General features: G+C 37.4%; 1 protein-coding gene across 1 annotated transcript in view; it reads right to left on the reverse strand.

The window, feature by feature from the left end:
- ANKRD31 (ankyrin repeat domain 31) overlaps window positions 1-14,902 on the reverse strand; it is a 144,451-nt gene that overhangs the window by 55,497 nt on the left and 74,052 nt on the right. The window contains exons 13-17 of the mRNA XM_032593356.1: window positions 12,416-12,560; window positions 8,044-8,096; window positions 5,421-6,900; window positions 4,639-4,803; window positions 385-522 (exon numbers count right to left, since the gene is read on the reverse strand). Of these exons, the coding sequence (XP_032449247.1) occupies window positions 385-522; window positions 4,639-4,803; window positions 5,421-6,900; window positions 8,044-8,096; window positions 12,416-12,560 (1,981 nt within the window). The remainder of the gene's footprint in view (window positions 1-384; window positions 523-4,638; window positions 4,804-5,420; window positions 6,901-8,043; window positions 8,097-12,415; window positions 12,561-14,902) is intronic.

The raw sequence follows: 14,902 nt of genomic DNA on the forward strand, positions 1-14,902 counted from the left end.
TAAAATTAACAAAGAGAGACAAAAGGAACTATGTAAAGAGAGGAGAAAGAGAAGGGACAGGGAAATGGGAAAAAATTGGCATTCTCTCCAAAGTGAGAGAATAGTATTAAGGCCTCTAAGGAAAAGGCCTAAATAAAGCTCCCCTTACTCCCCATTCTGTATACTCCCTCTGAATGCTCCCATATGTATGTTAGAAACTGCTTCAGAGGAGGTTATTTTAGCAACTAGAGAAAACCAAGATAAATTTAACTATTCAACTAAATAATATATTATAAAAAAGAAAGTTCAAAGTTAGCAGCCAGGATCAAAATTGGGAGGGGGGATGAAATGTGTAGTTCAGTGAGTTCAAGTGATAAAGACAATTAAAATTTAAAGAATCCAAACCTGCATTATCTTTTACATTCACATCTGCTCCGGATTCTATTAGAGCCTTCACCAGAGACAAATTTCCTCTTGTGGCAGCCAAATGAAGCCGGCTTTCCCTTCTGGCACGCCTCTTATTGATTCCAGCTGTTTTCATTTCTGAAAATTTGCCAAGCAAAACTGAGGCTTCTTTTCTGCCAAATGCTGATTATTACAAAGGAGCTTAGAAAATACAGAACAACTTCCTTAAAATAGCCTAAGTAGGGTACACTATACAAAACATACATCGATGTCATCATTGCTATTACTGTTTTAAAATGTAACTTGTGGAGAAATTGTAGAGCATCTAAGCACATTACTTTGCATTCATTCTAACAGTCACTCAATCACAAGATTAAAACAAACTTACTACAGTTCTACACTCCTCTCATTCTCAGTAGTCCTGTAATAATGGATAACATTTTTCTTAAAACAAATTGTGATTTTATAAAACTCCTCTATTCTCTATCTCAGTGAGTGTGTTTCTGATCACAAAAGATGCCAAAAACCGAATTATGGCCTATTGACTGGTTTTTCTTCCATAAAGCATGTAGTACAATATCATTATCCAAAGATTTTAAAATATATTTATTTATTTTTGAGAGAGAAAGAGGGTGTGTGTGTGCATGAGCAGGGGAGGGGTAGAGAGAGGGAGGGAGACAGAATCCCAAGCAGGCTTTGCACTGTCAGAGCAGAGCCTGATGCAGGGCTCTAACCCCAAGAACCATGAGATCATGACCTGAGCCAAAGTCAGGAGTTAGACACTTAACCGACTGATTCACGCAGGTGTCCCCAAAGATTTTTAAAAGTCTTTTCTTTGCACAAGTTAGAAAGACCTAAGTTGGAGCGAAAACACACAAACCAACAACAACAAAAGAACCATATTTCCTTCTTAATTTCTTCCCTAAACCATGTTAAAATGATGGTAAAAGATTTTTTTAAATACCATATAAGGACAAAAGAAGAGGAAACAATGGAGGACAGAGGCGTCAACAACTTTTTGGGAATCAGAAAATTAGTGACAGAGAAGAGTTAACTGACGGTAGACTGGGGGAAATGACTCAACCCAAATGGCTGCAAAAACAATTATAGAGAAAGAGAGTCCACCTGAACCCCAGCGCTTGAGGACATCAAGTACCATGGAAGGCAGGGTGCATGCAACTGGGCTAGAAGTGCAGAGATTGACTGAAAAGAAACAAAAAACAAAAAACCATATATAGAAAAGTTGGGAATCCAAGTTCCCTTCCCTAATCCTGTAGTGTCTGGCAACCATTCCTCTTACCAAGGTCCCCATCCCCAAGCCAGGTAACTGGAGGTTATTTTCTGTAGAAATTGTATCAGAGAAGCTTCAGAGTGAGACATAAGGCAAAGTTGAGGTTTAGAGTGATGAAACAGAAAGGATATTCATTATACCAGTAGTTCTCAAACGTAGTCCCAGATTAGCAGTTATCAGTATGACCTGGGAAATGTGTTCAAAATGCAAATTCTCCAGCCCACTCCAAAAGCCTACTGTAGAGGGCAGACTTTAAGATAACTCCTGGGGAGCTTGGGTGGCTCAGCCAGGTTGAGTGTCAGACTCTTGATTTCTGCTCAGGTCGTGATCTCAAGGTTGAGACACTGAGCCTGTTTGGGATTCCCTCTCTCCCTCTCTGCCCCTCCCCTGCCTGCGCATGTGCTCTCTTTCAAAATAAATTAACTTAAAAACAAAACAAACACAAAACTTCTAATGATCCCCATCTCCTGGTATTTATGGCCTTGGATAATCCCTTCCTCTTGAATAATTTGCTTCTAACCAATAGAAGACCTCAATATCAAGAGTATATTTCATTCCCTTCATTAGGCTACAAGAGACTAACATTTTCTGTCTTGCTAGCAAATTTGCGCTATCACCTTCAACTTGCATGTTTTGATGAACCAAGTGGACATGCTGGAAAAACTCATGAAGGAAGAAACTGAGGATGACCACAAACTGGCCACAACCCTCAAGGAACTGAATTCTGACAACCACCACATGAGCTTGAAAATGGCTCCTTCCCTTGTTGAGACTTCAGATGAGACCTGTCTTGGCCAACGGCTTGCTTGTAGCCTATAAAATAAACTGAGCAGAAGACCTGCTTAAGCCATACCCAATTCCTGACCTGCAGCAACTATGAGGTTGAAAAATGTGTGTTGTTTTAAACTAAGTTTGTGAATTTGTTATATACCAAGAGACAACACACTTAATAAATCAGATGTTTTGAGGCTAGAGTCCAGCAATATGTATTTTAATAAGCTTTTCAGGTGATTTTGATGCAGGATAAGGTTTGCAAACCACTGCTTTAAACCTTAAGACCCTCTCCCTGCTCCATTTCCTAAATGCCAGCAAGAGGATTCTTTGATTATATGAATCACAGGAATAGTAACAGCCTCATGGCTATCTTCCACTGACGTCCAGACAAAATCATATAGCTCTTCAGAAATTTGTGCTCAGTGGGGTGCCTGGGTGGCTCAGTCAGTTAAGTGTCTGACTTCGGTGCAGGTCATGATCTCAAGATTCGTGGTTCCAAGCCCTGCGTAGGACTCTGCGCTGACAGCTCAGAACCTGGAACCTGCTTCAGATTCTGTGTCTCCCTCTCTCTCTGCCCCTCCCCTGCTCATGTTCTCTCTCTCTCTCAAAAATAAACATTAAAAAAAAGAAGAAGAAATTTGCACTCAGGAATTCTTTACTGGAACAATAAAGACATTTTATGTCTATTATATATATTCAATATTTTATATACATATATAGAGAACGTATTTTAAAATTATGAAATACCCAAAATGGCAGACCTGCAGTTTTCAAGTTTGAATTGAAAAATCTCTCCCAGTCATTGTTACTGTGAATGGTCCAAACCTTCTCACCTTGTTCTTTGTGTTATAGCAAAGGAGGTAGGCACATAATAAACATTTTGGGGCAAAAACCCTAAAATTCTTCAAAGTTATTGTCATCATAAATTTCTACACCATGTAACTAAAATTTTAAAATCTGGAAAAAAAAACTAGAAAGGAAACAAAGAGGACTCAATTTAAACTTGCAAAAAACTTCTTCATAAAGTCAACTGTTGTTAATACTGAGTACTTTTTAATAGCATTATACTTTATTAATAAATTAATAAATATTAATAATTATTAAAAATATAATATTGAATACATGGTATTAAGATTTATTTTTAGTTTGTGAGTTGGTTTTTTGAGAGTGAGTAGGGGAGGGTCAAAGAGAACGGGAGAGAGAAAATCCCAAGCAAGCTCGTGCTGTCAGTGCAGAGCCCGACACAGGTCTCGAACCCATGAACCATGAGATCAAGAGTTACCTGATCTGTAACCAGGAGTTGGAGGCTTAACCAACTGAGCCATCCAGCCACCCCAATAATATTATTTATTAATAAAGTATAATGCTATTAAATACTCAGCTTTCAGTTACTTTGTATGTGATCTATTCTTTACTCTCTGGAAGCTCAAGATCCTTAATTATATCTGCAGAGATTCTTTTTCTAAATAAGATAATATTCACCTCTATATAAAATAATATCACAGGTTCCAGGGATTAAGACATGGACATGTTTTGGAGGACCACTATTCAACCCACTACAGGAGGGATGTATAAGAAGGTCTTTAGATTACACAAGAGAGGGACAATGGGACAAGGTTCTCAGAGAATGCCTAATCCAGTGTCCTTCCTACCTCTTAAGAAACAATAGACAAATGAACTTTTCAGTGTTTAATATTTAACCTGAAGTGGCTTGGCCCAGCCTATTGTTCACCACAGCCTTATCTCCAAGGACCATCAAAAGAGAGTTAGCTTGTCTATATTGCCAAGCACACACAGTTCATTCATCTGACAAAATGAAAACCAGTGGCTACTCTTTAATTTCCCTTATGTTGAAAGGGCTCTCTGGAAGCTGTTAAGTGATCTGGCAAAGTTCAGATGTGCTGCCCCCACTCAATATCATTGCTGTCTGTTTATTTTACTTCCTCTAACATTTCAAGTTAAAAGTCTTAGGCAGAAATATGACAAGAATGTATCTGAAGACTAATGGATTCTCAAGTGGCACTTTATAGTAAAACCATCTGATAAATATAGCTGAAGTAATCTTATAACCTAGTGAATGAGAAAAAAAATCAACCGTAAATGTGAAAGTTTAGCAATTCCCTGAAGTAGAGTGGATTGCTGGGATTGATCATGTCAACTTTTACCTAGACAAGTATAGAAATACAAACCTTGGCTGCAGGTAGCTTTCAAAAAATTTTGTCTTTTTCTCAAATTCCGGACTTTTTTGTGTTTCTGGATACCAGTAGACATTTGAATTTCAGAATCTGTTTTTTCTTTTTTCTCAATGTTTCTCACAGAGTTTTCATCTCCATTGATATTAGTTAATTTCTCACCTGAAAACCAAACATTTTGCAACATACAGTTCTCTTTACTAGCTACATGATTAGAAAAGAGTCTGGTCACATAACTGTTCCAAGTTTCTGTTCCTACCTGGACTGGGGTGTGTGTGTGTGTGTGTGTGTGTGTGTGTGTGTGTGTTTTAAGGGAATGAAAGTCTTAAAAAATGTTTTTAGGGGTGCCTGGCTGGCTCAGTCAATAGAGTATGTGACTCTTGATCTCAGGGTTATTTATGAGTTTGAGCCCCAGGTTGAGGACAGAGATTACTTAAAAATAAATTCTTAAAAAAGTATACCTTTATATAACAAAGTGTGCTGGATACAATACTTACAGGAATACAGTGAACCACTGAAATCAAATGAGCTAACAATTTCCTGCTATAGAAACTTCTATAATTAACTTCTATAAACATCAATTTATCAACAATCTTTGATGATAGTAGTTTGATTTTCAAGTCAACAATATTACTTAATTAATAGTATCCCTAAATTATACTCTACATGTCCTGATTCTGGTCAGTTTGGGCATAAGGTGAGTGGAATTCAGTTAGAAATTTCTATCAAATAAGTAAATCTATTGGAAATGTGTACTAATCAAGAAATATTATTAATACCTGGTATATGAGAAATTTCTTTCTCTTCTTTTTGTCTAAGTTGTGAGACATTGGTCAATTCCTTATTAATATTGTCGGCAGAATAAAAAATTATATTATGTATGGTTTTGTTCTCTGTAATATCTTGTTTCCTTTTTTCAACTGTAGTTGTTTCTATTACATGAGAATTAACAACTGCAGACAAAGGCCCTTTGGAAGAACTTGGTTTTTGACTTTCATCGTTGTAATCCCTTTTAGCATCTTCTCCCTCATTTACCTTTTCCACAGTATGCATATCTGTTTGATCCATTAAAGGATCTTGAGGCCTTTTGAATAGCTCCACATGACTAGTCAACTTTGAAGTTCCCTGTGTTGAAAATGTTCCTGGACAAAGCTCTGGACTGCCATGTGAATGATCAAAAGAAGTTTCATATGTGCATCGTCCGTAATTTGCAACATGTTGTTCAGGACCTATTGTATTATCTGACTCAGAAAAATCAACAGCTTCCTGTTGTGGAAATATGGTTAGACTGCAAGCTTTTAACTTATTTTCCTGTGAAATACGGTCTTCAGAAGGGAAAACCTGTTGAAAATCCATTTCTTCTCTATTTGTTATATTCTCTTCACAATTATAGTGGTTTTTGCAACCCGTAGAACATACCACTTTTTTAGGTGTTATAGTCTTCTCAGAGATATAGCAATCATCATCATCACTAAGATTTTCCTTTATAAAGGATGCGAAAGAATTTTCCCACTCATTAAGGCTCTCACCTTTTTGACCCAAGTTACTATTTTCATGAGAAAGGCTAATGTGCTGTTGTTCTTGGTGAGTGTCAGGCTGCTGAGGTGTAGTACCAAGTGGTAACTTGATTTCTTTCTGTAAGGAAAGTCCTGAGAAAAAAACAGCTTCAGCTCCATGAGTGGATTCCAAGCATTTTGTTTCCTGATTATCTGATAAATCCAGGCTGTGGATATGTGTCTCTTTGAGAACTGAACAAGCCTCCATACTATTACCTAATCCATTTTTCAGGCTTGACGGAGCTAGGCTAAAAAGTTTATGTGACTTTTCTGGAAGGTCAGCAAAGCCTTGGAGAATATCTTGTTGACCAGTAACCAATCTATTTATTCTTCTGGAAGAAGAAACAGCGACTGTCTTTCTTGGAATGCTTTCTTGTTTTGCATCATCCACTTGAGTTCTTTTATGCCATGTGTTTCTTCTTCCTCTGGCTTTAGACACATTTGTGCTAGGACCTTTGATATCCTGGAGACTGTCTTTTCTGAGTCCTCTAATAGAGTGTATTTGGTTAAGAGCTGATTGCTTATGCATGGATTTACCAAATTTTGTGTCTTTGGAATCTCTTCGGTAATGTTCATATACATCTTTATTTATAAATAAACCTTCTTTGCTTCCTTTATCAACTTTTACATCTTCTGATTTCTGTCTGTTGGAATTTTCATCACAAACAAACCCAATGAGATTTTTAGAACTGAATTTTGGTTTCTAAAGAAAGAAAACATAGTTAGCTTTAATTTTCCGCTGTAGCTCTATATTCAATTAACTCAGAATTGTTGATAAATGAAATCATTATGCCATTCAATTTTATGATTTGATCTAAACACAGCACCTGATGGCATATATATACAACGTCGTATTTCAAAAAAGGATTAACAGAAAAAGGGAAATGTAGTAGATTAAGACTCATTATGTGTACTAATCCATATTTTTTGGTTCACATTTTGTTTTTGCCAGTATTCAGCACTGTTCCTCTTATTAGGCATAATTCAAAATTTAATCTACTTAATTTTTATAGGCTTTAAACATAACCCAATGAGAATGCTTTAGAAATATTCTCCTCTCCCAATTGTTTTACAGATAGAGCTAGAATTGAGAGTTTTTTCATTTAGTATCTGACAGACTATAGGTAGGGCAGGAAAAGAAGGGATTTAAAAACAAGAAGACAGCCTGGGTGGCTGATTTCGGCTGAGGTCATGATTCCAGGGTTGTGGGACTGAGCCCCATGTTGATCCCATGCTGAGTGTGGAGACTGCTTAAGATTCTCTCTTCCTCTGCCCATCTCCCCTGCTGGCATTCTCTCCTTCTCTCTCAAAATAAAAAAAATAAAAATAAAAACCAACCAACGAGCCAACCAAAAAAACCCCAAAAAACAAACAAAACAAAACAAAACCCAAGAAGGCAGATAGGCTCCCAAACCAATCTGCATGAAAAAACTGTTGTGGGCTGCTAAGATTAAAACAGGGACACTGCTTCCTCTCAGTCACCACAAACCAAGCCCCAAATGAAGAGTAAAGGCCCACAGTATAAAGTTTGAAGGAATGGGTTGACACCTCTGGCCAGAAGAAATTTGACATGGATGATAAACCCCATGGCTCCATGAAGAGGAGGAAAAAGGAAATGGCTATTGACACATCAGTGTGCCAAAATATGCTACCTTTACTCAACTGCTTCCTGAACTAACAGCCCAGAACACTGATTCTCACGTAACTATTCCAAAGTTTCTTAAAAGCAAGGTGAAGTCACTGTTCCTGATGAATGCTTTAACCATCTTTCTTTCCACTCTGATAATCTATAAAATGGGCAGCGTGTGCAATCTATAAAAATGTTTACTGCTAAACAGCACTATACCTTGTGCTGGTGTACATCCTCTATGTCTGATAGGTCAGTGCTGTTCTTTTGAGCTGTAAACAAAAAGAGAAAATCAAAGAAAACAGCCTCCTGTAGTCAGACTCTAGACTTCTAAAACCCACAAGTCCTTTGCCATGAGAAAACCAGAGGATAAGTGAAATTATGCAAACATTTTCCATTCAAATTGGCACATATAACGTTCCTATAACTAATAACTTTCATATTTATTAGAAACCCCATACTATCTTGAGAAAGCTGAAAATATTTCTGTAGGAAAAGCAATATGGCCCCAACAAAATAACAACAAAGACGGGCAATGAACTATTTCTATATTTCCCACAGATATATCCAGATATGGAGCTGTCAGCAAACTACTTTTATATAGCAAAAAGTATTTCATAATTAACTGGATTATCATTTCCTAATATGTCTGCTTAATAAGGTTCTAGTCTGAATGCTTTGTTCTCTTAAAAATGAAACATACATGCATAGAAAAGGCCAGTCTTGAGAATGCGTAAGAAAAAAAAAAGATGGCTTAATAAAATATACCTAGGTTGATAATAAAAGTAGTTTAGTGTCTCTTTTAAATCCTAGGGGTAGAATTAGTTACCTATATATACATTTGGCCTCAAAAGACAAAAGCCTAGAAACAGTGCCTTATACGTAGGAGGTATTCAATCATTATCTAATAGAAGAAGGAATAATGAATGAACATCTTAGGTGTGATATGTAAACAATTTAAAATTCTTTAAATACACTAGGAACTAGAAATATAAAAATATTTTAACAGGGATGTAACTGGAAAAAAGAATATTTTATTTCTTGGGAATAATTTTCATGATAGCAATCAACTTACAACGAGCATAATGAGGCCTGGCATTCACCTACTCACCTCATACAGAAGACAGTAAGTTCATAGGATGTCCTTCAATGAAGCAAACAGGCTTGGAGCACAGTCTCTGGAGGCTACTCCTGAGTTTCTATCTTTACTCATTTGCTTAGCAGCTGGGTGACCCTGGGTAAGTTTCTTAATATCTCTGCCTCAGTTCCATAAAATGAAGGTAGTAATCGTCCCTATCTTACACAATTGTTGTGAAGATTCAGTAAGATAATCCATGTAATCCATGTACAGAGTTTAGAGGAGGTCCTGACACATAGAAAGTGCTCCATTATTAATTTTATTATTTTTTTTTCAAGAGCAGAAAGGACTCTGTGCCTTTTCCTAACTGTGGTTCTTAAATAAGACAGCAAGAAAATATTTCATAGGAACCACCATTTTGGGCATGGTTCCTAAGAGAATCTGGAAGCTAGAAAGGGGCTTTAATCTCCTCTCAGTTTCAAGAGTCTATATGCTCTAGTATAACCAATTTAACAAAAAAGTCTATACAAGTATCAATTCTGAGGTGGTGAATGTTGGTGTTGTAGCTGTAATTTTTTTCACTCTGTTATTCCAAGCTTCTGTCATATGTAAGGTACTGTACTGAAGCATCTTACATACATCAACTCTAATCCTCACAGTAACAATCCCACAGGTATCTAAGAAGAGGAGCAGATATTAGAAGCCCAAATTTACAGATGAGAAAACTGAGTGTTAATATACCTTAGGCTATAAAGTTACTAAGAATGAACTCCTGTCCTATACCAAAGAAGATGTATTTTACTCTAAGAAAACCACCAAATATTATTGCATGAGGGAGGTTTTTTATCCATCATTCCCGTAACTAAAAGCTATTCAACTCAAATTTAAAAACAGAAACTCTCAACTAGTTTTTTCATTTATATTGATGTCAGCTAATAATTAATGACAGACTTCAAAACTTCAAACAAGAAATATTCAAACCACCTATTAAAGCATGATAACACAGCCCAGCTTCGTAAATTCCCTCACCAAGGAAGAATGGAAGCTAAATCCTAAGAAAAAAGGCTTGGGATCCTTTTCCATGAAAGAAATTCCCTTGGGTAGGTGTAGGTCAGAAGTGGGCATTAGTGAATAGGAGATTCTGGATTTGGAGAAAGGGCTATAATGCTGGAGAAAGCACTCTCAGAAAAGCAAAACAATGCATGCTATTAAAATAGAGCAGTAAAGAAATTAAGCAGATTATCAAAGCAAAAATTTAAAAACATACATGCTTTGGCCTCCAACTGAATATGTGCAATTTTCCACATAGCTTGAAATGTAAATATAAGTGCAATAATTTATCTCAATGAATGGAAGCATGAATAATCTATCTCAATGTGCTTTTACAGACCTGGCCTCAACAAGGTGTAGTCTGTCCCTCTTATTTTCTGATGAGACTGGGCTACAGGGGAAGGAGTGTTTTGTTCTAAAGAACCATTAACTAATTGCCTCTTGGTGGCCTTTAATTCTCAATGAAGTTATCTCGTTATTATAAAGTAGGGTGTTGGGGTGCCTAGGTGGCTCAGTCAGCTGAGAGTCCAACTCTTGATTTCGGCTCAGATCATGATTCCAGGGTCTTGGGATCCAGCTGTCAGGCTCCATGCTTAAGATTCTCTCTCTCTCTCTCTTTCTCTGCCCCTATCCACCACTTGTACTCTCTCTCTCTCTCTCTCAAAAAATAAATAAATATTGCTTCTCGGCCTTTTGGCTAAGATCAAGTGTAAAAAAATAAATAAATAAAATAACATAGGGTGTTTTCATCCAAGTCTTAGTTCTTTGTCAACAGCATTCAAATAGTTACCTCTTAGGGAAAATGTTATTAACATATAGTTTGGTAAAAGTGAATGAAGCACACATACAGCTCCTGAAGGTAAAGACTTTATTTTGTTTGTTTTGTTTAAAAGGACTGACACACTACTTATTCAACAAATATTTACTCAATGCCTACTGGGTACAAGGCACTTAAGTATTCATCACCAGACTAAACACAAATCCTTTCCTTCATGGAGCTTAGATTCTGGTGGGGGAAGACTGAAAATAAAAAATAAACAAATCGTCCAATGTGTTAGAAGGTGTTAACTGCTATGGAAAAGGGATAAATAGAAGAGTAATATAAGGTAAGAAGGATTGGAGTGTGGCAGTTTGAAAAATATGTTCATAAAATTTTTGGTATTTCCTCCTTTCAAAAGGTGGAACTTCGTAGACTTAGTGACTTACTACAACAAATAGAATATGGCATAAGTGCTTCCAAGATTAGTTTATAGAAAGCTTGGGGCCTCTGTCTTGGGTGCGTTCTCTCTTAGATCACTTGCTCTGAGCCAGCTACAAGGCTGTCAGCAGCTCTATGGAGAAAGCTCCGGTGGCAAGTAATTGAAACCTCCGGCTAATGAGCAGTGAGGCAATGAGGCCTGCCGATAACCAGGTGAATGAGCTTCAAAGTGGATTTTCCTGCCCTAGCCGAGCCTTGTGATGACCATTCCTCACTAAGAGCTTGGCTGCAACCTGTAAGAGACACTGATTCAGAACTGGTTACTCAGTTAAACTGCTTCCAGACTTCTACTCCTCAGAAACCGTGAGAGATAATACGTTTGGTATTCTGAGATGCTAAATTTCGGGTAACTTGCATAGAGATAGGTAACTAATATGGTGAGGGTGGGAACGAGGTAGGTTGCAGTATTAAATAGGATGGTCGAGGTCTCCCTGAGAAGATGACATTTAAACTAAGACTTGAAGGAGGTGGAAGAGGCATATTTGAGAAACAGCAAGGAAGCCAGTGTGACTGAAGCTGAGAGACAGAGGTAGAGAATGGTAGAAGTTAACTGGTTGGGTGGCCAGCTCATATAGGGGCCTGTATGCCACTGTAAGGATGCTGACATTTCTTCTAGATTAAATGGAAAGCCACTGCAGGGTTTGAGCAGAGGAATGCTGTGATCTTACCAAAAAATCTAACAGATGCATTAAGGAGAATATAAAGAAAGTGTCATGCATGTAAATTATTCTTATAACCTTGTTATTGACAACTATAAATCAAGTTCTTTGGTAGTTCAATTTTTAAGTGTAATGGATGACAGGGCAAAAATATAACCATAGGAGAAGATTCTTGGGGGATGGAAACAAAAACAATCCTGACCATACTCATAGAACTACATCATATCATGTTAGCCAAAAAACTGTCAGGGGAGTGGGGGGGACCAGAACTTTATAAAAGTTTTCTTAACTGTTTGTAATGCACAACTAGGAAAAAGTACCTTTGATATTATCCCTTTTTTCTCTTTGTTCTTTTGGAGTCCTTACATTATGTGTATTTGCAAACAAGTCAGTGTGCTTTACTAAAGGAGTGGAGCAAGGACACCACTGGATAGACATTCTCACAACTAAGGAGGAAAGGAAATTAAATTTCTGTAATTCTAAATTCAATTCCTGTAACTCTCTACCAACATGATGAACAGATATAACAGGCCAGTTTAATCTTACCTGATGTAAGATGTTTTTGGTGTTTAGGAATATATCTCTCAAGGAGACGCTTCATACGTGAATCTTTGGCCTCATCCAAAGCACACTTTCCATTGTCACTTCTAAGTAAGGGATCAGCTCCATTCAAAAGAAGTAACGCTGCCACCTACAGGAAGACCGTTCATGTGAGCGTGCCCAGACAAAAGGTATATTATTGCAAATGTGTGCTGGCTTACAACTCTAAGCAACATCGGATATTTCTTTCAACAACAGAGCTTGGGTTTATCTGTAACATCTTTGCCCAATAAAAAAATTAATGCAACTTACTGAATCATAATTTGTTGATATACATATCCTTTCTCTTACAAAAATAGAGAAAAAGGGGGAAAGGGAGGGGGCAGAGAGGGAGAAGGAAGGAGGGAAAGACTGAGGGAGGAAGGAAAGATCAGAAATATAGATAGTTCAGGTGCTGGTGAAATGGATCTAGAGGTACACCGAGAATTAGGTGTCGGTTCTGTAGTAGTAAATACAAGTTTGACATGTTCCAGGAGATGGTTATGTCATCTTCCATCTGTAGCTGTGTTGCCGTTGCTCTTCCCCAGTGTCAGGGAGAAAGAAACCAGTCAATCCTTAATTGTTCCTACTCCTCAAGTTACCTCCTCATGATGCTCTCCCTGACCTCCTCATCCACTGCTGCTGCCTTTTTTTGGGTACATATTTTATCATAGTGCTCAATATATATTACACTTATTTCTTATTAATCTGTCTCTTGGGCACTCTAAGGTTGTTGAGGGTGGGACTATGTCTTTCTTTTAAAATTAATTACATATGAATAGGAAATTAATGAATATAATTCAAAATATAGAAGACTCAGAAAAGTATACAATGAAAAATAAGTTTCCTCCTCTATCCCTGAATTTCAGTCATCTAATTTTTTTAAGTACTATAGTTTTCTTCTGAATTTTTTGAGTTAATCTAGTCCAACATGTATATATGTATGTATACATACAAATATGTACAGATTTTCTTCTTACACAAGTGGCCATAGTATACATTCCTCTATATCTTGCTGCCCCTCCCCCAACAAAAGAGCTTAGAAATTGTACCATGTCACTATAAAATGAACTTTCTCATTCTTTTTAGCAGCTGAGTAATAGTCTACTATTGAATGTACTATATGAATGTACTGTATTTTATTTTATTTTTTAATTTTTTTTAATGTTTATTTTTGAGAGACAGGAGAGACAGAGAACGAGCAGGGGAGGAACAGAGAGAGGAAGACGCAGAATCCGAAGCAGGCTCCAGGCTCCGAGCTGTCAGCACAGAACCCTATGCGGGGCTCGAACCCACGGACCGCGAGATCATGCCCTGAGCCGAAGTCAGTTGCCCAACCGACTGAGCCACCCAGGCGCCCCTGTATTTTATTTAAGTACCCTATTGACAGATGTTTAAGTTGCTTCCAAGTTTTTACTACAGGTATATGTCTTAATCATCTTTATATTCCCAGTGCCTATCTCAGTGTCTGACAAACAGTAAATATTCACTAAGTACTGTTTAATACATGAAGAATATAGGGGCGCTTGGGTGGCTCAGTCGGTTGAGCATCTGACTTCGGCTCAGGTCATGATCTTGCGGTCTACGAGTTCGAGCCCCGCGTCGGGCTCTGGGCTGACAGCTCAGAGCCTGGAGCCTGCTTCGGATTCTGTGTCTCCCTCTCTCTCTGCCCCTCCCCAGCTCATGCTCTGTCTCTGTCTCTCTCTGTCAAAAATAAATAAACATTAAAAAAAATTAAACAAAAAAGAAGAATATAATCAGGGAGGATGTCGGAAGTAGGCTTTAAGTAACACTACAAACACTAAACAGAGCCTAAATTTCCATGTTAGTATCTGGAATGACACAAAGGACCTAAATTTGTGTAAATTATATATACCCCCAAATTAAATATATATACATTTTTCCTTTTATAACAAAGCATTCTAGGAGTGAAAAACATAACACTACAAAGGGACAATATAAGCTAGATCCTCTAAAAATTATTAAGACTCAGCAATTCTACTTTTCAAATTATTATGAGAATTTAATATTAGATAGGGAAATAGAAAGTAATAATACATATAATTAAACCTATAATTCATATACAAGCCAGGTAACAGTAGATAACAAATTTATGTCTGGATCTTCATGTTTTGTTCAGCAAAGAAAATACAGAGTACACAGCTTTCTTTTAGGAAAAGAAGTTTTCCAAGGGAGTTGCCAACAGGGCTGTGCTGTTTATCTCGAGATTCTGTGTCAAATAATAATCCACGCAGTGAGGATGCACAGAAAGATGATCTCTTTTGCACTGCTGGTGAGAATGCAAACTGGTGCAACCACTCTGGAAACAATATGGAGGTTCCTCAAAAAATTAAAAACAGAACTAGGCTACGACCCAGCAATTGCACTACTAGGTATCTATCCAAGGGATACAGGTGTGCTGTTCCAAAGGGGCACATACACCCCAGTGTTTAC

Source organism: Lynx canadensis, chromosome A1 (genome assembly GCF_007474595.2).
Source record: "Lynx canadensis isolate LIC74 chromosome A1, mLynCan4.pri.v2, whole genome shotgun sequence".
Lineage (NCBI taxonomy): Eukaryota > Metazoa > Chordata > Mammalia > Carnivora > Felidae > Lynx > Lynx canadensis.